This window comes from Coturnix japonica, chromosome 7, assembly GCF_001577835.2.
Source record: "Coturnix japonica isolate 7356 chromosome 7, Coturnix japonica 2.1, whole genome shotgun sequence".
NCBI classification, from domain to species: domain Eukaryota; kingdom Metazoa; phylum Chordata; class Aves; order Galliformes; family Phasianidae; genus Coturnix; species Coturnix japonica.
In genome coordinates this window covers 15,539,679-15,564,163 of record NC_029522.1, presented here as the reverse complement: position 1 = coordinate 15,564,163, position 24,485 = coordinate 15,539,679, and the positions used below count along the sequence as shown (strand labels likewise).

Below are 24,485 nucleotides of genomic sequence, written 5' to 3'. Positions count from 1 at the left end.
CTGCTGGTGTGCCTGTTCCTGGCACAAACCTGATGGTACCAATTACAGACATTTCATGCCACCACTTCACTTCCACCAAGGCTTAGGCTGGTAGGATCAATCCCAGCACATGATTGTGCTACCTCTGCAGTGTGCACAGCTTTGCAGGCAGTGCATCTCAGCCAGGCATGAACCCACATTTTCAGGCCAACATTTTTGAGCTCAAAGCTCATTAAGCCGCTGCAGCTTGAGAAGCACACATAGCACTTCAGAGAAATCTCAGAACTGGGAACTGAGGAGCACTGAGCACTGAGATGAACTCTGAACTAGTCTTGAAGGAGATCTGAAAAATATGGAGCAGGTGTCCTCCTCTAAATGATCTGTGTCTCGAGTTTCAAGTGCCTCAAGCTGGCAGAACTCCCTGCCACTACTCGAAGAGCACTTCCACACTGTCTCCTTCCGATTGCCCTCCACCTGCGCGCTGGCACAGGGCTGTGTGACTGCACACTGACCCACATGCAGGCACTGAGATGGGAAAAGCCAAGTTCTTTGTCCAAAGATCTTCTCAGCCCACTTCAGTAGGCACCTAGCAGCACTCTGCTGGGCAGGGCAGTGGTGGGCGTGGGGCTGGTGGGGCAGAGGAGGCAGCTTTTGGCAGCCAGGGCGACTCAACCTGCCTAGATGCATGCATGAAGCTCAATTTTCCATGCTGCGAGGCAGGAGACGTCTCTGCACGCCCAGTGTGGCAACGGGTTGTGAAGAGGTATTTGACATGAAACTAAAATTTAGTCAAAAGTTGCTAGAGCTGCCCTTCTCTAACATGATTGTCATTGCTTTACAGTAACTTTTGTTTACTGTTAAACATCTTCTTTTCCTATGTTCTGCACACACACTGAAGAAGACTGAGGTTAGTATAACAGTTTCAATTTTCTGCCTCACAAAGAAGAAAAAGTAGCCTGCCACAAGCTGGCCCGCTGCTTTAGAGGTGTTAAACCCACACAAGAAATGTGACTGCCCAGATTTCTGTTCCTTTCTAGTCCATTTTTTCAGTTCTTATGATACTGGAAAGAAGCTTGAAAATATCTGAACACCTGTTAACCAGAAAGCACAGAGAATACAAACCCAAAATACACACTTAAGATCTAGTTATTGCCATGAAAACAAGTTTTGTGGTAGTTTACCACGTAAGCCTGACAGTAACCATCAGGTGCAGCAGAGGCTCAGGCTCCTGCTTGTGTGATCCACTTTCTTCTAGTAGAGGAAGTGCCATTGGGTTCATTTGCACGGCCCTTGGCATAGACTCTGCACTCCTACTCCTGGAGCAGGAAATATTTGCCACCATTGTGGCTGATGGTCTATCTCATACTCTGCTGCAGTAATTGATTTATTTCTACAGACAGGGCCTAAAGGTAGACTTGATATATCCTAATTCTGCATGGCCCCATGGACAAAATACCTGAAGCAGGAGACCTCTGAGTGCAAGCACACTGCTGTCTGAAGCAGATGCCTATGGATCGAGCTATTTAACATTTAAATAGATTTTGAAGCCATCTGACTAACAGGCAGTTGTCTCAGACAGGAAGGATAAACACCTTAGTCACAGCCTTGATGAGACTGAGTCGCACCCCTCCTCCTCCAGAGGGTGAGCTTCCTGCCATTTTCTGTTGGTACCTGTGCTTTTCTTAACAAAGCTGCACCTTTAGCTTTGCCTGGAGACTGGCCCACGCTCACAGCCATCCCTGGGTACTGCACAGGCATAGCTCAGACAGAAAGTGCCTGAGATGGGTGCCCAGGCAAAGCCAGGTTGAGTCCTACTGCTTTTAACTTTTGGCAGCCTCCCCTCACTTGTGGCAGAATAACATGCCTGGGGGAAAACCCTCTAATGTTCATGGAATCACTGTACTTGATTCACCAGCATGGAGTTCTTCCATGATTCACCTCGATACCATACATCTCAGTGATGTACAGTTAATGTGCGTGATTCAGAGCGATGCTACCCACCTCTTCGTGATTCACTGTGCAGCACAGCTGATTTTTATATGCCGTATTGACACATGGATAAAACAATGGATGGGGGATACCACAAGTGATACCAAGGGTTGGAGGTCTTCCAGAAGTATGGGCACCACTGGCAGAGCTGGGAGTGCAGCACAGGGCAGTGATGGGCAGTACAGCCTGCGTGATGCCAATACCAAAGCCATAGCATCACATCCGTGCGATGTGTTTACCTCAGCAGAAAGATCCTGCTTGCCCCTGAGTCTTCTGAGTCACTTCCTCTAAACATGACAGCTAATTTTCAAGTTGCAAAAGCTCTTCCGTAACAGCAGCATATGGCAGTGCCAGCGGAACGTTTGGATGAGGGCTGTGTGCCTTGTGAGGATGTAGTGTGTGCAGTGAGGAGAGAGGTGCTGCCATTTTGCTGCCAGACCTGAGGTTGATCCCAGGTGCTGGGGTCGTGCTGTCAGTGCTGTCCCCTTCTCCACCAGACCTTCTCACTATGAACTACCATCACCTCAGCATTTTGGCTGTAATTCATAACTATACAGCTTTATATCCCCTTCTATAAAGTTCGTTGGCATCACCTCCCACTGCTCTCATCCCCTGAGTGTTGATGGAGAGGCCAGGTGGGGCTGTTTTTGTGCGTGTGTGGGGAGCACGGCCAGACGCCGGCACGAGGGGCACGAATCCCCCCCGGTGTCCTAACGCGTCAGAGGTCTGGGGGGCTTCTCGCCCCTCGTGCCGGCTCTCGCAGCGTCTCCCCGCGCCCTCCGGCGGCGGGTTGGCTCCCCACGGCTCGGGGTGGTGCCGCGGGCGGGCGGTGCGGGGGCGGCGGCGGCGGCTCCCCGGCATGAACCGGAAGCGCGGGGGACGGAGAGGGGAGACGCGCTAGCGCCGGTCGCAGCCTCCAGCAGCGGCGAGCGGGCCGCGGCTTCGGGGTCGGCCGCCAGCCCGGAGTCCTCGGGAAAGGTGAGGAGGGATGGGAGGAATGCCGGGACGAGTTGGGAAGTGCTCGGGGAGCGCTGCGCAGGGCCGCGTGTCCCGACATGTCGCGGACAGAGGGAGGGAAGGGGGGAGAGACGCGGTTCCTTCGCGTTTCGCGTGCCCGCCGCGTCGTTGTGCGCTGTGGTCGTAAGATCCCTCGGGTTGGACCTTAAGGTGCGACGTGCTTCTCTTCCCCTCTTCTTTTCTTTTTTCTTTTCCCTTCTGTCCCACTCCGCACTCCCGTAGCGCTGCCAACCTTTCCCTCCGTCCTCTCCCGCACTTCGCGGTGCCTGCCCAAGTTGGCCGCTGTCCGCGCACACGTGAGCGGCGCTCCGCCGTGCGGCCGCTTTGCCTCGAGGTCCCGCGCCGTGCGCCGCTTCCCCCTGCCGGGTCCGCGGGCGGAGGGGCTGAGAAGCGCCGGATCCGCGGGGTCACCGCCCGGGAACGTCGCAGCTTTCTGCCCAGCAGAAAGGCGTGCAGTTCAGCGTTGTCAGGACTTTGCCCTTGAAGCCCTTGGAAGCCCGCCTGCGTTACCTGCCGGGAGTGAGCCCGGCGTGCGGGTGGCACGGTGCGAGCGATGGCGGTGCCGGGTTAGCCGCGGGGACGGCACCGGGCCGGAGCTCCAGCCTGTGCCCTGCAGCCTTGTGCGGTGCTGGCGACGGCCCCGCACACCCCGCGCAGGTGCGGCCGTGCTGCTGCCATCGGTGCGGGGTGGCAGGGAGAGCCCTTAGGGTTGTGCAGAGTGTGACGGTCTCTGCTGCTCGTGCGGCTCCGGGTGAGGATAGAGCAGTTTGTTTTCTGAAGTACTCAACTTATTTCAGCTCAATCTCTCTCTCTCTCTCTCTCTCTCTCTCTCTTTTTTTCTCAGTAGTGCCAGAGTCTGTATAAATTCAAATGAAATTAGAAACGTTATTAATGGACGTTGGGCAAAATTCCTGTCCTCTGACACAGGGCATGCGCGGGTGCTGCTATGCTGCTACTCATGTAACCAAGGCACTGTCCGGACTGCTGACACCTGCACTGCTGCTTCTGGGTCTGGTCAGGGGAGGCTGGGAAGTGCAGGGGCTGTGGTGTTACTATAACTTTGGGTTTGGATACATTTAGTTTGGAGGCGTGCATGGAGTTTGTTTGCATCTGAGCCATTAGCATTTCTCAACGTTATTAAAGGGTCTCTCACAGAAAAACTTTCTGCAGTACCTCCTATAGCACAGTGATCGTACCGCTCCTTCTCTGCTTTCTGTTCACACTAAGTGGCAGGAAACCGTGCTGCAGGACATTTTTGTTTTTGCATTTGTGTGGCTTTCTGTTTTTTCTTTTTCTTTTTTGTTAAACTCCAAACCAGCTGCAGCTGGAGTAGCCCAGGTTGGTGTCTGTGTGGCCTGCAGGCCCTGGTGGATACAAAGGATGATTGAGATCTAAAAATGGGTGGTCAAAGATCCTGGAAGCAAAAGGGCTGTTTTGCCAAATAAGGAAACTTGGCACATTCTACTGTGTATTTTAAGATAGCACAAGTGTAGTGTGCTACTACTTTATTGGCAATTTGTTGGCAGGATGCCTTCCCGAAAGAAGCACTAAATTCGGCTTTGAGGAGCCATACACTGAGGAGAGGGACTGAATTACAGAGGGGTTTTCTTGCATAGATATAAAGGTGGTGGTTGCATTTTGGTTTGTGGATTTTTTTTTTTATTATTATTTTATTTTATTTTATTTTGGTGTCTTTTGGAGCAGTCAAATATCTGAAGCTTCTAGGTGCATGTGCAAGTCGTGAGATGCAGTTTAAAGTGCAGACATGTGCTGAGCTGCAGTCACAGTGCAGCTGGTGTTGGACTCTCCCTTCCCGCTGCTTGTGCCTCACAGGCCATGAAGGGGAAGCTGTCAGTGCCAGGGAGCAGCAGTGATGAACAGCAGGGCCCTGGCTCTTGCACGAGGAATGAGGCAGCATGCTGCTCCCAGCTATCCCCCTGCTGCTCAGCCCCTTCTGGGGCGCAGGAGGGAGTATTGGTGGCTGTTTTTTTCCTATTTCGGTACTCTGAGATGTAGACAGCACTCCCCCAAAATGCTTACAGCCAAAAACCAGCCCTGGGCCTGGAAGACAGTGGCAGGGCTGTTCTCCTGGCTTGGAAGTGTATGGTCTGCAAACACACTGCGCCTGGGTGGAGTGATGCACTTGCTTTGGATACACATAAGAATCTGGAGTTTAAGGAAATACCAGATATTTCTCTTAACCAGTGGTGTAAACTCAGATTGTTAAGCATCTTTTCGAACAGGATGACAAGTTAATAACTGTGTGTGTAATTGTCACATGCAGCTGTTGCTCTAAACAGTTGTTTTCTCTAAGATAACAAAGGGATTGATCTGTCTAATTGAGGATTAACTGCCATGCATCCAGAATCATGGGGTAATATTGAAATGGGTTTGTTCTTTCATCTGGAAGAAAACTATGCCTACCTTAGTCTGTCATTATTTACAGATCTCTAAATGAAGAATGTCCAGCTATGACTCTTCCACTTTCTCTAGAAAAAAACATATTGGAGGACCTAATAGAAGCCCACAAATTGCTCTTTCAATTGAGTTACTTTATTGTATGCTGGTGACTGTAGCATTAGCAGCTGACTGTTGTAGATAAATCTGAAAAGGTGCTAAAACAGTAGCTTCTGGAATGCCTGTGTGCTGGGCACCACATTTTCATTGCAGAAAGGTTTGGGAATTGGTGGGCATTTAAGCAGCAGGGAGGATGCACAAGTGGGTACTCACTTGTATTTAACAAATGTCTGGTGTGGATGTTGTTGCATATTAGTAAATGCTGAGGTCTGTTCTTCAGTGAAGTCAGAAAAACAGCTTGTTCTAACTTTAAGAAGTCAAATCATTTAATTAAATTGATAGGGTTTTTTGTTTGGTTGTTTTTTTGTTTGTTTTTGGATGGAGAGTAATTTAAAATAATTGACAGCTTTTCAGAGTTATCACATTCCTATGGTAAAGGCCAGAAATGTTTGTTTCCTTTGATGCATTTTTCCCTTCATGTGGCGTTCTGCTCCTTCTGCCACCTCCATTACTACCACCTGCTGTCAGCTGATTGCACTATGGTCCCACTGTGGTGTGTAAGCTTTTGCTTGTGAGTGGCATGACCCTTCTGCTGTCAGTAGGGAGGTTGTTCTCTTCACCATTGTTACCTACCTGCATAAGTGTGTTCAGAGCCATGCCGTAAGTTGCTCAAACTGGTGATTTCATCTGTTTATTTGCCTGCAAAGTGCTATATGTTCTGAGGCACATGTACACAGTATTGGTGGGGGGGATGGCTGAATTAGAAATGACAAATGTGCTTTTGTTTCTGAAGAGCAGGTAATTAAGCAGCGCTGACAAAGAAGCAAAAAGTCAGAGCTGCCTTCATTATGCTCCCCATTTGCAGGAGTGACCATTTTCCTTCCCCTTGAGCTTTTCTTCAGAGAAAGCATGTGCTTGGGCAGTGCAGAAGATCACCCTGATCTTCCATAGGAATGCAGGAGATGAAAGGAAATCCGATGACAACACAGCAGGTTTAAAACAAGAACAGAAGGTCAGCAGAAGGGTCCGGGCACTTGTACCAGCAGAGGAGCGGACAGATATTGGAAGAGCAGCCTTAATTTCCTGCTGTAGGGATTTCTGCAGCCAGCACCAGGCCTCTTGCGGGCTCCTTGTCACAGCCCAGCAGCTGCTGCCTCCAGCCTTGTTGGTAGTGAGGAGATTTACAGCACACCAGCCAGTTCTAGAAAAGACCGTATGCTCTTCTGTATAACATGGAAAAAAATCAGAGTATCTTCATGGCTTGTTTGGACAGTGCAACAAATTTATGGTCAAATGATACTCCAAATTGATAATCAACTTATGCACACGTTTTGGAGAACAGGGAGGGGAAAACTGTGTCTTTGTGTTGCAGAAGGGCTGTTGGTTGTGTGGCAGGCAGAAGTAGGTACATGAAACGTGCAGCTCCCAGCCCCAGACAGTGCATGAAGCCTGGTGCCATCCCCAGGAGCCTCTGGCATGCAGGGCTTTCTGGTGCAAAGTAGATTGATGGGTGTAACTGCAGATGTGGTTTTCACCAGCAAAACCAAACCTCTGTTTGTTTGATCTATTCAGCCCTATCTCTCCTTCTTCCAATGCTGTATGCTCACTCTTCTTGCTTGCCTGTGCAGTAACACGATGATGATTCAGGCAGGTTTGTGGAAGCAGGTGAAGATTTCTCTTGCAGTCTCACAGTTCTTGTTCTGTAGTATCCTGACTGCTCTACTCTTTTCTGGAGACCTTAGAGCTTGCCGATCCGTGACCAGTGAAAAAGGAACCTAAAATTAGATGCTATCCACTCACTTAGATGTTAGTGTTGCTTGAAGTCTACAGCAGGCACGTGGCTTACTTATTGCTTTGAGATCTATGAGAAGGACGTTCTGTTCTCCTGGCAGCCAAAATGGATCGTCTCTCAAAACCGCCGAAGCCGGTCTTGGCACATGCTGCACGATTTCGCATATTGTAGCTTACATAAATTACCGTGAGCTTGCGCTGCGCTGTAACATGTGCACAGAACTGACTCACTTGGAAGGAGACACTTGTTGTGGTCAGGCTTTTGGGTGTCCCAGCACAGAGCTCGTACCTGGCCGGCAGTGTGCACACTGTGTGCCGTGTGTGTGTGTGCTCAGTGTGCTGCTGTGTGAGCTAGGAGCTGAAAACACAGCTCTGTTTGCTAGTGAGCTCAGTGCTGGCAACACGGGGACACGTGCACTTTCTGCTCATCTCCTTCCAAGGTGCTCAGGAGGAGTATTTTTAGTCCCTTCTGTCTCCCAGCTGTTCCTAGTAGCTTGTGCAAATAATGTAAACATTTGCACAGCCTGTTGGGTTGCGAGCTCATAGGCTTTTCCTTCTTATGATCAGTAGATTTTTGCTGCAGCGTCCTTATTGCAACAGGTTCTTGGTTTGGGGTGTCTGAACATAGGTAAGAAGGTCCATAAATCTGTGGTGAGTGTGTATTGATTGCAGCTTTTGTCTTGCAGGTTTTGCTGTGGTATATTTTGTCATTATGAGATGTCGTCTTCCAGTGCTTCATTTGTGCAAATTAGATTTGATGACTTGCAGTTTTTTGAAAACTGCGGCGGGGGGAGTTTTGGGAGCGTCTATCGAGCCCGATGGATTTCTCAGGACAAGGAGGTGGCTGTGAAGAAGCTGCTCAAAATAGAAAAGGAGGTAAGAGTTTACTTCTGATTTCTTTGCTGTGTAAACAAAGACCTAAGTGCCTTTTATTTTCTGTTCTCCAGTTAATTGAAGCAATCTATCCTGTTTTTTTTTATGTTTCATTATGTAACTGGGTGTTGTTACTGCAAATACCTGCCAAGGGGGCTCTGTCTGTATTTGTCTCTGATTTAAAGCATTCTTATTTTTTTTTTGCCACCCTCCTCTGCCTTCCTGGTGGTGCAGCTCCTCTCTGTTCTGACCCAGAGGAGGAGGAAAACTCCTGCACCCGTAATCCCAGTAATTCCCATTTGATGACACTGGCTGTGTTGTTAGGTGTCGTTGTCTAGTGTTCCTTGTCTCTGCCTGCGTTGGTTTTCTCCTCCTTATGTGTGGTCACAAGCACTGTGGCTGGTGTCTGTACATTCACTATAGGCACCACATGTGCTGCGAGGCGCTGCTTCTGCCCTGCCACTGCAGGAGCTCCGCTGTAGCTCTGTGGGCTCCAAGCTGCCCACAGTTGCATTTGTCTCACAATGTGGTTTAAGGCTAACCAGCATGTCAGTCACCTTCTCCAGTGGCTTCCTGTGGGCCTGGGAAGACAGACTGGTCCTGTAGCAATTCTGTGGGAAAAGGCAGAATGACTGCTTACTGCAGCTTAGCCATCCATAAGAGGTTTACCTGGAAATCCTCTTGACCCTTGGCTCTGCACAGCCCCAGCAGAGATGCGGTGCCTGCTGTCCTCGCAGAACCCCAGTCTGTGTGCAGGTCACCATTGGGGCAACAGACGGCACCAGATACTGTATAATCTTACATTTATACAGGATATCATTTTATACAGTACCATCAGAGCGTTTAAGAAAGAGTGTTACAAGTGGAAGGACAGCAAAGTGGCAGTAAGGGTGATGTGCTCAGGAAATAACCAGATACCCGAATTCACCTACTGTTGCAGTAACTGTGTTAGCTTAGTGATGTGATAAGCGTGTTTGATCATGATTAAGCAAGTTACTGTCTAAAATTGTGTGGAAGGATCTCAATTTTTTTCTTGTTGATGAAGGTAAAGGGTGTATGCGTTCTGTCCAGTGTCAATTTGCACTGTTCTTTGTGTACATTTTGACACTGACAGATACTAAAAATCAAAAGATAAGCACAGTCAGTGCTAGGTAGTGTCAGTAACGTGCTGCTTCAAAGTCAACCAACTGGTGGATCTCAGTAACGATCAGTGAAGCATCTTGAATACTGCTTGAAAACAGGATTGCTGCAACTTATGATGTCATAGACTATAGCGGAATGGGAGATAATGAAGAAAGTAGGACAGTCACTTATCTGTCACTTGTGTATTACTTGATACAGCTGGGCTATTCGAGTAACATTTTCTGTAAACATCCAAATGGAAAGTTCAACTTGTAATGAGGGATACAGGTTGGGAAAAGGAAACTGTAGACTGGAAAGAATTTAGTATCCTTTGAGGATTTGTTTAGATATTAATGAAGGCCTGCACCTTTTTCATGGTGCTGTTACAAGTATAGTTAATGCCCTTGCATTTATGGATGAGGATCAAGTCTTGTTTTTCAGAACTGGTTTTTGTCTGGGTAAATGGCACTGGGAAGAGGACATTAAGCAGTAGGTGCAGTCTTGGCTATGCTGTTTCTCCAAGAATGCTGACAAACTGGAGAGACAGCTCTGGAAAATTGCAACACACAGAGTGGAAAGTGTAGGGGTGCAAGGGTGTGTGGGGGACATGACAGTTAGGAGTGTTGACAGCAGATGGCAAGTGCCTTCAAGTACAAAATCTGTGCGTTTTCCTTCAGACTGGTCACCATTTGCAACTTAAACAAGAGGCTGAGCTGTAGTTGGAAGCAGCTGGTGTGAGCACCTTCACTTGGAAGTTCTCTGGAGGGGCAGCATGCAGGCAACTGGTGATATCTTAAATATATTTAGGAGGCTTTGTGGGATTCAGTCTGTCAAAAATCTTAGAGAATTAAATTAAAAAAACCCAAGAGCTTGCTTACGACAATTGCATTTTCATGTGAAGAGAATGCTGGGCTCTTTTAATCTAGTGTAGAAAGCTATTATAAGAACTAAAGGTTGAAGAACTAAAGCCAGACAAATTAGAATGGGAAATAAAGCACAAATTATAAGGAGTAAGGATGAGTAATGCTTGGAGCAGACTACAGAGAGAAGGAACAGAGCTGGAGAATCCTTCCCATCTTTTCATGCCTTTACATTGAGATGAGGCATCTGTTTGGACAACTGCTTGTGTCAGGTTGTTGAGCTCAGCAGAAGAGAGCTCGGTGAGGTGTCCTGCCTTGTGAAAAGCTGGAGGTCAGTCCTGGTGGTCTGAAAGTCTTTTCTGACCTTAATGGCTGTCCGTCTGTTTACATATGTAGCATGCAGTGTTTGTCTGTAGTATGTTTATCTGTAGTTATGACAATATTGAATGTCTGTGACTTCATTGTGCTGAAAGTCATGGTGAGGCAATGACTCTTGTGATAGCAGTAGGAAAATAACTTGTTCTAACTGTATGTAGATGTTTGGAAAGCTTGCATTTAGTCCAGAAAATTAATTGTTGCCCTTTCTGACTTCTTTGAAAGGAAATGTCCTTTGTAACTCTGTGACCGATTGTTTTTTATTTCTCTTAACTGCTGCCAATAATCCATAACAACTGAATAAAGAGAAAACACAGCAGAGTTGGGAAAAGCTTGCTCAGAGGAATTTCATGCTTCCCGAGTCCGAGGGGCACAAGCCAACTCAATAGAGCTGTGGTGTCATTCTGCAAATATGTTGTATGTGTGCTTCATTTTATTAAACAAACCCATCTAAAACAGTAAATGTCTTGAAGGATTTGTGTTAACCAAATGGCAAGTTCCAAAATGTAAAACAAAGTTGTTGGTTTTTTTTTTTTTTTTTTTTTTTTTTTTTTTTTTTTTTTCCAGTATGTAGCAGCATCTCACATTAAAACACGTTCTCAGAAAAGCTGATAAATACTTGAAAGAGTGTAGCTCAGTCTTCTCTTCAAAAGCCTTTAAAATGAGGAAAGTCCTCTGTAAGGCATTGCCTTTTTATGTACAGTAAAATCGGAGTGCCTGGGAAGCGGTGCATGTTCCTATGGATGAGTACACCTAAATAGATGCATGGAGAGAGCAACCCTCTGCAAGGTCATGATTAGAAAAGGCCTAAAACTTGGGGCAGAACTTGTGCAGGTTAAGCAGACCTTAACTGTGTCCTGAGCTATTAAGTAACAGCAAAAACAAATTTAAATTGCAGTTATACTGTCCTGTATGAGCACTCTGGTAGCGTTTGGTTTTAAGCTGATTGTGTTATGGGGAATCAAACTACCAACGTAGTGTTTGTGATGCATGCAGGGCAAGAAGAAATGCCTCTGCTGCTCAGGACCATGCTTCTTCACTGTGAGCTTCGTTGCTACTGGAGTTTTACCTGAAACTTGCACCTAATCATAATGTGTTTGCTCTCTAGGAATGCTCCACAGCTTGTGAACTCCGTGCTATCATTGAGCAGTAATGCTACGTCTGGTTTGCTTACTTCAGCTGTTGAAGCTGTAGCACTTGTGTGTAGGTTTGTTGGGTTCCATACAGTATGGCTGCTCTTGGAGCCCTTCCCAGTGCTGGCAGTAGCCTCAACAAGCTGCAGGGGAAGGTGGGGACACCAGTAAAATGCAATTGAGATCTTACTGGAAAGTGCTGCTGCTGAACTAACAGCCACTCATGCAGAAAACACGTTAACCGGGTCCGATTAACAGCGCGTGCCTTGTTCAGTCATGTCTATGCGATGCAACTGGATTTTACGAGGCTTGGGAATAAAAGCATGTTTTTGCTGGTTTTGGTGCCGTGTTGCTGGAAGGTTGGCTGGTATCTTGTTAGATTTTCTCGCATGTAGTGCACTTGTACAATAAGCTTTAAGGGATCTTTTCAATTGCTCTGTAAAACTTTTCATATGGAAAATAATGCAGCTGGTTCTTTGTTTTTATTTTATGATCCACTTTTGGAAGGGATTGTCCAGAAAATGTTGGTTGTGTCTGTAACTTTCAAACTGTATGAATTAAGTTTAATCATCAGCATGTCGCTGGCCTTACCTCACTCATGTTTGTACTCATAACAGAGTATGTGGTAATTTTAATGTGGGTCATAAGAGTAGGACTGGGAATTGCTTTCAGGAGTAACAAGAGAAAAACAACAGAGTAAAATAGAGCAAACCAAACCAAACTGAAATTGATATACAGCCCAGACAAAACTTAAAATAGTAGATGTTTTTGCTTGTGGTTTATAGCTATTAAGGGTGCTTGGGTGCCAGTCTTGTATGATGACTTCTTTCTGGAATCTAGCTGTAATGAAGGGCAATATTGATGCTTTTTTATTATTTTATTCGTACTTTCCAAGAGCTTCCACTCCCATTGGCCCTTTCATTTCTGAACTGGTCAGTTTGTAAAGTCATTCAAGAGAACATCTTGAGAGGACAACAAACCTAGGGCTCCCAACCTGTGCTCCCTGTACTCACATAGCATTGCTAACGAGCTGAGAAAGGTGACCCAGAGTATTTCCTATAAGCACAGGAGTCAAACTTCTGCATCTATACTGGGAAAATTACAGAGTTCACAGTTTGTTGTTGTTGTTGTTGTTGTTGTTGTTGTTGTTGTTTTTTAAGGTCGAATATCCCCAGAGTAAGGATCTCATGGGATATTTCCAACCCCATAGTTATCTAAAGGGATGCTTCTGTATTTTGTCAACTGTTTTACTTCTTTTCAGCTGTCCTTATTATACTGAAGGTAGGCTCAAAAATGGCTTTTTTTTTTTTTTTTTTTTTTTTTTTAAATACTGTGATTTTATAGGTGTTTTTTTGTTAAAGGAAGTGGCTTAGGGTGCTTCTTTTGGTGCTGAGGTATTCCCTAAAGGATATCAGAAGGATACTTGCTGCCCTTGCCTATTCTAAGGCAGTTGTGAAGATGGGCTTAGGTGCTCCAAATGTCTTATACTCTGCATCTCACAAAATAAACCACTGTGGATAGGACAGACTTGTGCAAAAACATGTCTGGCTGTGTCTGTTTTTGGTTTCACCCTACTCTTGGCCCTCATTCAAGTGAGATTTTCTTGAGAACTTTTTTTTTTTTTTTTTTTTTTTTTTTTTTTGTAAAGGAATGTCATGTTCTCAGGTCTCGGGAAAGTCAGTGCATTAAGAGATTTTCTTAGTGGATGTTTTGGGTAAGGCTGTTGTAAGTATTGAAGCAGAATATGCATTAAAACCCAAATGAATTCAAAACCACACTGGTATTTGGGAGATACCAGTCTAGTGAAAAAATGATTCAACACTGCCAGATACGGCTGTCCCCAGGAAGAACTGGCGTGGCTTTCATTTTGTCTGTTTTAAAGGGAGACTTAATTCCTTTACATCTCTGTGCAGGAATGCATCCAAGTGGTCATAGAAACATATGTATCCAGACACAAGAACGCACTGGTCTGTATTTTGCTACATTTTATATTGTACTGATTGTCTTTTCTATGATTTGTGTGTTTAAACATTTTATGGCAAGGTTTTCATTAGATGACTAACATCTTTCAGAGTTGCTTCGTGTGAATAATGAGTATTTGTAGTACTAGCTGTGTGGCTTATTGAGATTTTTTGACCAGCTTAATTTGAGCCTCTTACTGGCTGGCGTATACGTAGTTCTAAATCGAGCCAATTATGGCTTAATTTGATTTAGACATCAACTTCAATGAAACTGGCATGGAAGACTCAGGCTGGCACTCAGTGTTTTCAGAAGTTATTTTGGTTTGCTTGAGACACAGTGACCGTCAGTGTTGTCATCTGAGCTTGCAATAAATGGAAAGCACTTCTGCAAGTGCTGGTGAATCTCTCTATAGACTCATGTTAAGAAGTTGTCCTGTATGTATGTATATATATTGGCTAAAATACCAGATTTTGTACTGAAATTGTAAAGAGTGAAGTGCACATTTTTTTCTATTGACTGCTGGACATCTGTGAACAGTAACTTCTCAAACTTGATGAACAGATAAACAAATAAAAATGCATCGGATTTTTTATGTTGCTCCCTTTCTCGTGATTCTCTTGAATTATCCTGAAATTTGTCAGGGTAAAGGAAAACTACTTTGTACGTGCTGATAGCCAGGCATATGCAGATTGTTTTCTTAGCCCAGTTAATGCACATGCATCGTCCAGGATTACCTGTGAGATTCAGGTCCCTTTCAGTTTGGTTGTCTTTATATTTGCATTTTTAGAAGGTACAACATCTGCATGCAAGTATTAACACCAGTTTCCTACAAATTGTCAGTAAGTAGTGTTTCTATAAGGGAAAAAATGTGTGTCTGTTGATTATTTGAATAGCACTCTTCCTTTTTGTTTTTGTACCCACAATGTCCAGCCTGTCTGGGGGATTATTTAAGAATACCAAATTTGAAATTAATCTAATTCCATTATATAATCTCTTAAAAATAATTCTGCTGCAAGTTTTTGTTACTGCTGGTATTGCCAGAAGATACTTGGTCTCGATTAAGGCGGGTTTGTTTGTTTTTCTCTGGGTACATTTCTGCCTTTTCTGTCCTCTTTTTGCATGGGCTCAGTTATTATTTACAATTTGGAGGAGAGGTTGTGCTGCTTATTTCTCCATGCTGGTAACCTTTGACATCAAATTGGTGCTCTTCTGTGTCCCCTCCCACGACATTTGCTGACCCTGGGCTTCTGTTGAAGTGAACAACAACTGTGGAGTGGTATTTTGGGATGCTGAAACTGTACTGAAGCATCACTGTAGGAATCTCATGGATGTAGAAGAACGCCTTTTCTCTCAGTGTGCTGTTTTAGGCTCTTTGTTAACTTGACTCAAACGAGTGAGAGTTAGTTCAGATTAGTCTTATCTCTACATTTATCTAGCTCTTGTTTTCTTATAGCAAAGTTAAGATAATGAAAACACTCTACAAGCAGTATCTGTTGATAACTTACCATAATAATTTATGGCAAGTGCTTGTGTGTTTGAGGGATGGGTGACAATCAAATGTCTGTGACCAGCTCTGAAGCCTGCTGGTGTTGCAGTCCCTGGAAGCTCTCATTAGATAATCCACATGCATTGCTGCGTGTGGAATGGCACATTACCATTTCTGGTGATACCAGAGTTGCTGCTGTGGTGTATGAAAGTATTTTAAATTTCTAGTAACTTTTCTGTCTTGCTATGTGTAAGCATGTGGTTGATGAAATGCAGTTCAGAGCTGTGCTGTGCCCTGCACTGTGGAGCCAGCAGCCTATTCCCACCCTTTGTTACTCAAAGCTGAGTAGAGAAGCTGCTCTCGATTGATTGGAGTACCCCAAAATACCTGCTACAGGCATTGCAGCAGTGATGTTCTGAACTGTTGAGTTTTGTCCTCCTCCACTAAGAATCTTGATAGAGCTAGGTATGTCCTCCATTTCTTAATTTTTTTTTTTTTATTTTTTTTTTTTGTCTTCAGTTTTTCCCTGGCTGCACATGAGTTGCATGAGAGGCACAAGATTTCATTGAAAGCTAAGTTGAAGAGCATGTTGATTCTAACTTTGTGTGAAGCATCAAAATCAATCTGGTTTTAATTGTAAATTATGCAGCTCTGCCTGTGAAGCTTATTGTGTGCCTACCTACTGCCACTTATTAAGGTGTTGATGGAGAAAGTTTCCTTTTTAAGAGGACAGTATAAACAGTGAGAGGGAGTACTGCAGCCTGTTTATGTTAGCGGGCGGCTGCTGAGAAGCCCAGGGAACAGCTCCAGCATTAACCCTTCTCTGACACTCAGTTGATCACACTAGCACATGGGGAGATCTGGCCAGTGGGGCAGGTATGGAGCTGCTGTCATGGTCCAGCTGCCTCCAGCCTGCCCTGTGTGCTATCTTTTCTGTGAAGTGCTGTGGAGAAATCCTGTTTGCAATCATTCTGCATAATTCTCTGTTTCTGAAAGCTGCTGGGAGGCCAGGTAGCAAGAGTGGCAGTGACCATTTCTATGCCACCTTGGTCTTCTCCAAGGGGCTCAGGGCAGCTGGGCCCACAGGATGTGGCGGCGCTGGGCCTCACTGTGAGTAGAGTGTGCCATGTCTGTTCCTTTCCTCCTCTGCCTGTGAGTAGAGTGTGCCATGTCTGTTCCTTTCCTCCTCTGCCTGTGTTCGTGTTCTACTCCCAAATTCCTAAAACCTGAGGCTTGTGATAGCTGTATGTTTTATGGAAAGCAGAGAAAGAAACATGTCAGGATGCACTCTGTGACTGCATTTTGTGTATGTGCTGGGCGCATGATTTTCCTAGTAGGTATACTAAAAACAAGCATAGCTTGTTTAAAGCAGAAGACCTGAGCTTTGAGTTGCTGCAGGAGAGGCAAGGAAGCTGTTGGTGGACAGAGGATGAAGTTGAGCTGTCTGATACTGAGTTCATGTTTGGGAGGTGAGGAAAAAACATGCAGACTGTGCAGTCATCAGCTTTTACATGAGAACAGAGTTCTTTATGGATTTTTATCTGGCAGAGACAGGAGATGAGATGTGCGTAGGTTGTTGTTCTGGAAACTTGCTAAGGTAATCTAATTGCTGCACCTTCTGGTGAGTGATTGGCATTTTCCAATATAATATCTTTTCCTTTGTAGAGTCACAGAACAAAGAAAACATAATGCGTGCCAGTATGCAGTTAGAGGGAAGAAGCATCTCAAAATTGCTTTTTGTCTAATCATATAATAACCTTTGTTTTAGTAATGCTAGGTGTGTTTGAGGTGATCCTATTAGCCATGGTTGCTTATAAATAGTTGTTAGTGTTTTTTCAGTGAACTGTGCACCTTTAGTCTTCTAAACTGAGGAGATTTTTTACTTTGATTTCTTGGCATATGACTATGTGTGCTGGATAAAGTATGTAGCAACAGATGGATGAAATCCAGAGCTGTTGAACTAATTTTGCTCTGGTCCCATTACAAACCATTTCCCTTGGTTGGTGGTGTATTTCTGGATGGAGGGCTGTAATTTCTCACTGGTGAGGAGTAAGCCTCAGTCCTCCCAAGGTAAACAAGCATACCGCTGTTAATTAATAAGATGTGTAGTGTGAAACCTCCTGCCTTTTTATTTTAGTGTTATCTTGTATGTAGTGAAAAGAGAGAGATTCCTTGCTTGTTCCAGACTGTTACTGAGAGGAACATTGAGTAACGACACTAACGGGGTGCCTGCCTTAATAAATTCTTTCAGGGTAAGTGACACTTGATTCTGTAACAACAGTGGCATTGGCTGTTATCACAGCTGACATATTCATTGCCTTGAAACTGTGAACCAAGTTTCCTTTTTGGGAAAGAAAAAACCTATAGACCCGTTCAAAGACTAAGGCAGTTGCTTTGTTTGTCTTTTAAAATCTATATTTCTACCTTTTTGCTTGGTCAGTGTTTAGAACCATTAAAAAAGTAAACGTGACATGAGGACCGAGATCCTGCAGCTAGAGCTCCTCTATAATTACATATTCGGCCACAACAGTACAAAGGAAAACGAGAGTCCCTTTTTCTTTATGTACCACATTTCAGTTTTCCCTTAGGTTTAAATTGGCGTTTTGGACTATGTTCGCTGGAGCCACTGAAGAGCTTATCTGAAAAAGAAGGAAACAGAGGGAGGGAAAGAAAGATAGATTTCTAAATGACAACCTTTTGAATAGTCCAAGTTCAATCCCTAAAACAAAAAGTGGAATCTTTTTTTTTTTCTAAATAATGTGCTCTACAGTCTCACCTCTCATCTTGAGAAACATGAAAGAGCAAGTAAAAGAGATGACCCAAATCACAGAGTTCCTTTGAAAGAAGAAATTCAGCTGTTTTGAACACTTACAATCAAAGGAAGTGGTTTCCCTAATTACATGAACTATGTGAAGTCTCTCAGAATAGCTCTTCCACCCCAGGATTCCTTGCACTTTAGAAGTTTGCATAAAAGCTCACATGGAGAATCAGATGCAAAGTGTTTGATTCAAATTTTATTAGACAGAAGTGAGCATACATTCACATCTCTGGGTTTGACAGCTGGTTGGGTTTGGACCACAATCCTGGGTTTGATGGATTTCAGTCCTATACTTTAAAATCTTTCACTCTTCAGGTTCTCTGGTGAGATACCCCTTTCAAGAGAAAAGTGGAAATGAAAAAATGGAGAAGGGATAGAGGGGTGCTTTTGTGAGCTTTCGGTTGAGGTTTCTTCACCCTGATTAGGCTACTCATTGTTGCAAAAATCTATCCCTGTACACAGCTTTTAAAAGAATGAGGAATCAAATTCCCTCACAATTTAAAGAAGCCATCCATCTTAAAATACATAGTTTGAAGAACTGGGATCTGAACTCTGTAACTTCAGTATAATTTCGGTACCACCATTTTCTTCAACCTGTCAAAATGCTGAATTCAGTACAGCCTTTCAGCAAAAAGTGGTTCTGCTCAGAAGGCTGTTACACCTTCTGCTTTCTTTTTGTACATGCAAAATGATAAAGGTACGTTAGTCTGAACAAAATACTGGCTATATACAGAAACATGCAGGATACTTCTGAAGGCTTAACATCAGTTCATCAAGATTTCCTTTTCAGAAGAATGGTTTTGTTTTTTTTTTTGGTGGTTTGGCAGTAATGGGAACAAAATGTGTCATTAATGAAGATCTTGAAGCAATGTCACTGTAATTTTAAAATGTAATCTAAAGTTATATGCATCATTTAACCAATTGAAATGCTTAGTTGTATTAACACTCCAAATTTTGACAAATAAGAGTGCAATTTTATTTCTTCCCCCTCTTCCCCCCTCCCCACACTGGAAATGTCTTCATTTTCCTAACAGATTTATTACCTACAGACATAGTTAGATTTTAGTGGAAGTTATGACTGTTAATCACAATACTGTTTGTCCTCTGAATACTAGAGATAGGTACCTAATCTTCATCTGTTTAAGACTGAAAATGTTACTTCAGTGCCAAACAGCCTCTGAAACTGATTACACAGGGCAGTCCCTGAAGACCCAACATGCAGTTACTAGTGAGTGGATCTTAATAAAATATATTTTCCAAGTTTGCAATAATACCATCATACTTGCTCTTTACAACAGTAATTTCCAAATGGTCTCCTATTTTCCCCTCAGAGTCAACTACGGTAATTTTACCCAGATTTGATAAAGACAAAGATAATTGGTGAAATTTGCACTGAAGAGAGGCCTCACAACCCTTTAAATTGCAACAATTTGAACACAAGAAGGGGAAAAGCTGGAAGGCTTCTGGGTGCACAGGATCAGCCAAACCCTCTTAATGGTGATACTTAGACTGATAGCAAGTTGTCACTGAATGTTTGAAGAGGAGATGTTTCTTCAGGTGTTTTTTTCCTCCCTAGACTGCGTCTTTTCTGTAAGTAACCATCCTGAGCTCCAGTTCTTAATTTTCTGGGCAGGAGAGGACTTCTCGTGGAATCAGGGACGTGTCCTAGAATTGAACACCAGAGCAGTTGTGCTGCCAGTATGGTGTGCAGCACGTACTGCAGAGGTGGAGAAATTCTTGTAGCTGTACAGCACTCTGGCAGGGTGATGGCATGGTCAAAAGAGCTCTGCCTGTGCCATCTGGAGAGCTGTGTCTCATGATCAGCTTTGCTGAAGCATGGTTTTCTCGGTTGAAGAAGAATGCTTCAGGTTTTAAGTGTTCTCTGTCTTGAAAGAGGCATAGAGAATTGTAAGTGCTCATTCCCTTCCTTGCCAGGGGGTTTCCCTCTGCTTGTAAATTAGAGCAATCCTCAGAGGAGTTGCTTACCTCTGGCCCTGGAAAGTGGGAAGGAATGTTATGTGTGATGCTTTTATTCTTCTACCCCAGAAAACATGCTCCAGGTTTGAATGAGCTCCTTACCAGTGAAGCAGCATGTAGCTCCTGAGCCCTGGACCCATGTTCATTATGGTATTCTGAGCAGAAACAAAACAGCAAGCATGTGGGGACAGATGAAGGGAATGTCATGCATTGAGAACTGTCTGGCTAAACTGGAGGAGGGACAAGTATTTGGAGATGCAGGCTGGTTTTGCTGCATTTGCATATGTAGCTGCAGCATGTTTCAGCCTCCTCAGCTGTTCAAGTACAGCCCATGTGAGAGAGGGGTTTCATTAGGGTAATGTGCACCATTACCCTGGTCCTGAAGTTCCTGTGGGTTCATGAAATACCGCATTCCAGCTTCTTCTTTACTGTTTCATTTATTAGAAGTCCTCAGGAAGCCCAGGGCAGAGTGACAGAGGAAGTACAGTAAGTGAAATGTTTGGTAATCACAAAACAGATCATCTGAATTTTCTCACTGACTTTTTAAACATTCTTATTTCTCACAGGGTATGTATACATCATTTCTTTCTGATTTCTGGATCTTTTCTTTTAAAATGATGAAAGAGATAATTCAAATGAAGTCTGGGGGGGCAGATTACTGGAAGTAGAAATGAATGGAGAAAAGGCAAAGCTGACTGTGGATGCAAGATATTCTGTCCCATTGCATGTTTACCAGCAAATATACTGTGGTTACGTGGTAGAGTACTACTGCAGTACTGTTGTTTTTGCGTTGTGGACTGTTTGTCTATGCTAGTAAAAACAGTTCTCAAAAGCATTTGGTACGCCCATAGTGTCAGAGAGTGAAAAGTAATGCAGGTGTGCTGCTGTGATTTTTCTGTGTAACTCTCTTAAGAGGGTATTTGTCTGGTTTGCATGCATTCTCATCCATCAAGGTATCACAAAAGTACTGGAAGTTGACTTGGTCATCACATTGGAGTATGCAAAGTTGTGATTTTACAACACATTGTTCACCTACTGCATATAAAACTTAGAGCCACTTCCTTCACAAGATACAGGATCACTCTGTAAACAGTAATTGTTACTCTTCTAGGTAGAATCTTCTACTTTTTCCATTTCTGTAGAGTTTAAAGATACTGGTATTCATGTTATGTCTTTTAAAACAGTTTATTTTGAAGCCTGTAGTAATATAGAAATACAAATTAGAAAAGCAAACAAGCAAATGAGGTTTATTTTCTGAAAACAAATGTTGTATAACAAAGAATAGGAATGGAATAGTTCTTAATGACATGTCTTTGTAAGTAGGTGGATATGAAGAAGACTAGGTAAGATAAGGAATTTATCAAAGAGAATGAAGGGAAAAACTAATCCTACATGAGAAACATAAAGTACAACAGTACTAATAAATGTGTTTTTATGATAGTAAGCTTAATTTATAAATACTGCAAGTTTTTCCCTACAGTGTTCATTTTGGGCAGTTTTTTATTTGCTTTTTTTTTTTTTTTTTTGGTCTGGATGGCAGAAGATTGAAATTTCATGTAGGTGGCATGAAGTAAAATAATAGTGAATCTACTAATCTACTTTACATAATGGTGAGAACTTCAGATTTCAGGATTTTTGTCTTTTGGGAGTTCTTTTTGTTTGTTTTTGTTTCATTCTTTGTCTTGGTCCATCACTACCCAGTAGGGGTAGCATTTGAGCCAAGTTTTGAAGTTAAATGTAATTTTCAATCCTATATAAAGAAGAGTGGCTTTTCTGAAAAGCAATTGAGGAATTTGTACTGAAGCCTTCATTTTGTGGGGAATGGTGTCTGTGTTCTGAGGTCTGGGTGCAGGCATACCTGGAGAGCTACAGAGAGGGCTGTGGCTCTGGCTGTTGCTTGCTGGAAAGGCACTGACTGAAGGGCAGCAATCACTTAAGGAGTGAGTGCTAGTTTTGTGGAGTTTGGTGCTGTGTCCCCCCAGAGGCTGTTGATCTAAGCAAGTGAAAGGGAGATCTGTCTGTAACCTGAGGTGGGATGCTTACTGCTTAAGTAGAGGAAGAAGATTTGGGAAGTCACAGAGACAGTTTGTTCCTCTGGGCTTGGAAAGAAGGTTGATTTGTTGCTCTTAGATGATAAAAACAAAACTGGAGGCAGAGTCACAGGGAAGACTGTCATAGTCACGAAATTTGGACAGTTGCAGATAAAACTACTGATGTGCATTATTCCAATAACGCATTAAAGGAAAGTACAGCAGTCAGAGATCCGGGTTATAATGGAGGCTTATTCTCTTGAAATACTGTGAACCTGTGCTGCAACATAAGTAAATGTGTCATGAACAATGTGTCTTGTGTGTGAAGGAGCCTCTGACACTTTGTAACTGGAGACTGTTTTCTCTTATTCATTTCATGTCAGCTGGTCACTGCTAGAATTTCTGTGCTGGAAGTGTTGTGTCTTCAAAGTAGGTGGTCCCTGGATAGGGTGTGATTCTTTGGTTTGTAAGGGGATATAGTTTTTGAGTGGTAACTGAGGGGGTAGCCTTCTACAGAGCTCTCAGCCCATTTAGAAAGCAAAACCCCACATGGTTCCCCAGCAACTGCTGTTAAAACATAATAGGGAAGTGTCATATATTTGCTGTTTTTGTTAATGTCAGCTGAGCATGTCCTGTTTGGGGAAGCTTTTCAGGTATTTTAACAGTCACTAGGGTTCCATTAAGTGCATTCTGTATCAAGCTAGGATTGTTTAATCTGGAGAAGTGGAGATTCAGTGTAGACTTCATTGCTCTCTACAGCTTCCTTAAAGGAGGCTGTGGCAAGGTGAGCATCTGCTTCTTCTCATAGGTAACAGTGATAGGACAAGAGGGAATGGCCTTAAGTTACACTAGGGAGGCTCTGGTTCTGATTGGATTAAGAATTTCTCAGAAAGACTGGTGAGGTATTGGAATAGGCTGCCCAGGGAGGCAGTGGAGTCATCATCCCAAGAGGTGATTAAGGAAGGGACAGATGTAGTACTGTGTTGGTGGTAGGGGGATGGTTGGACTTAGATTATCTTATAGGTCTTTTGCAATCTTTGTGATTCAGTGAGTCTAAGCACTGTTGCTATCATTAACTACAGTAGGTTGGCCTCAAATAAATCCAAGATAGGAGTAAAGTGAGCACTTATCAAGAACTTGACATTGTTTTTCTTGGTCAAATTACAATTATTTTGCAATTGTGTTTGAGAAAATATTTGAGTTTAACTACAACTGGCTCAGAGGAGTTGAGCAGGATCCATGCCTACAGCTGCTGCAATCTTTGTTGGAGTCCTAGTACTAATGGTTCAGCAGAAGGTGCTGTATAAAGAGATTAGACTTGTTTGTTTTTTTTTTTAAAGCCATCTCATCCAGATAACTTACTAATACTGTGTAATCTCAGGCTGAAAATCAGTGCTCTAGTTAGATCAATACAGACTTTATCCAGATATCTCTTTGATTCTGTCTTTTCTTCTGATGCTTTTAAGCACTGCCAGAGTTTCCTTGAGAGGGGCTTAGTTTTGCCCATCACTGTCGTAACAGAACATCTTTCCACAAGGTTGATATGAGATTTGTAGTGACTTTGATCTTGCAAATAATTTCCACTGATATTTTTCCATTTGTTGAGACAGAAAAGCTTATGTTGCATATTAGTCATGATATTTTTGGCTAAGGAATGAAAGTTGAGATGAAGTGAGCAGGAAGCCAGAAAGTCTTCATATTTCATTATTCCTTAGTATTTTAGAAATGTTACGGGGTTTGTTGCAGTGTTTGTTGCAATGTCCTGACATTGAGAGGAGGAGAGACAACTGCTGAAAACCAAATGCTCTGTGGGAGCTCAGGTATTTCAGAGGTGCCACTGAGTCCACTAACTGATTGTTTCTACTTAGTTGCTGGTGTTGTGTTGCAGCTGGAGACAGCTTCTTACTGTAAATTGGCCTGAATGAAATATTTGTACTATTGCTCATTTCTAAACTCTAAGACCACTACAGATACATCATTTATGAAGGTTCTAGGGACTGTGAATTACTGTGGAAACGACTCTTGTTCCTGATAGAACAAGTGCCTTTATCAGGTGCCATAATAGTATTGAATCCTGATGCTAACAAACTCTGTGCTATTCCTGCGGGTTGTGTCAGGGCATCGTGAATCTTTAGTTGAAATCTGTATGGAAATCAGCTGTTTGCACATGATGCCTGTGCTATTTTTGTGAATTGCAGTGTAGCTGTACCTCAAAATGCAGTTTTCAAGCTTATTAAGCCTTTTGTAAGGATATCCTGCAGACAGTGCACTTGCCTAATTTTATCTTAAATGCTGTGGCTTTTGTCTGTTCTCTGATAGCAAGATTTTAACCCTTGTCACAAAGAAGACCAACAGTGTGATTCCTTGGTAACTGCTGGATGGGCTCTGTGAGTGTGCGGTACTTGGCTGCTGTGTGGCAGTGGCAGCACCAAGCCAGTTAGCTTCATCAGAGTCCCTTACACTGTAAGGCAGAGGGTCTGCTGTCACACTGCTAGGAAAAAGATCTCCTTTTTGATTTTGGGAGGGCTCAGCCTGATTTATTTTACGCTAGTTTGA

At 43.5% G+C, this 24,485-nt stretch overlaps 1 protein-coding gene across 2 annotated transcripts in view; it reads left to right on the top strand.

Moving 5' to 3' along the window:
* The first annotated feature begins 2,814 nt into the window (after positions 1–2,814).
* MAP3K20 (mitogen-activated protein kinase kinase kinase 20) overlaps positions 2,815–24,485 on the top strand; it is an 84,235-nt gene continuing 62,564 nt past the window's right edge. The window contains exons 1-2 of one of the 2 annotated variants that reach the window (XM_015868486.2): positions 2,815–2,946; positions 7,980–8,169. In XM_015868486.2, coding sequence (XP_015723972.1) covers positions 8,011–8,169 — 159 coding nt within the window. In that variant the 5' untranslated portion in view covers positions 2,815–2,946; positions 7,980–8,010. Of the gene's footprint in view, positions 2,947–7,979; positions 8,170–24,485 lie in introns of those variants that run through there. The other variant, XM_032445694.1, reaches the window with a different exon arrangement.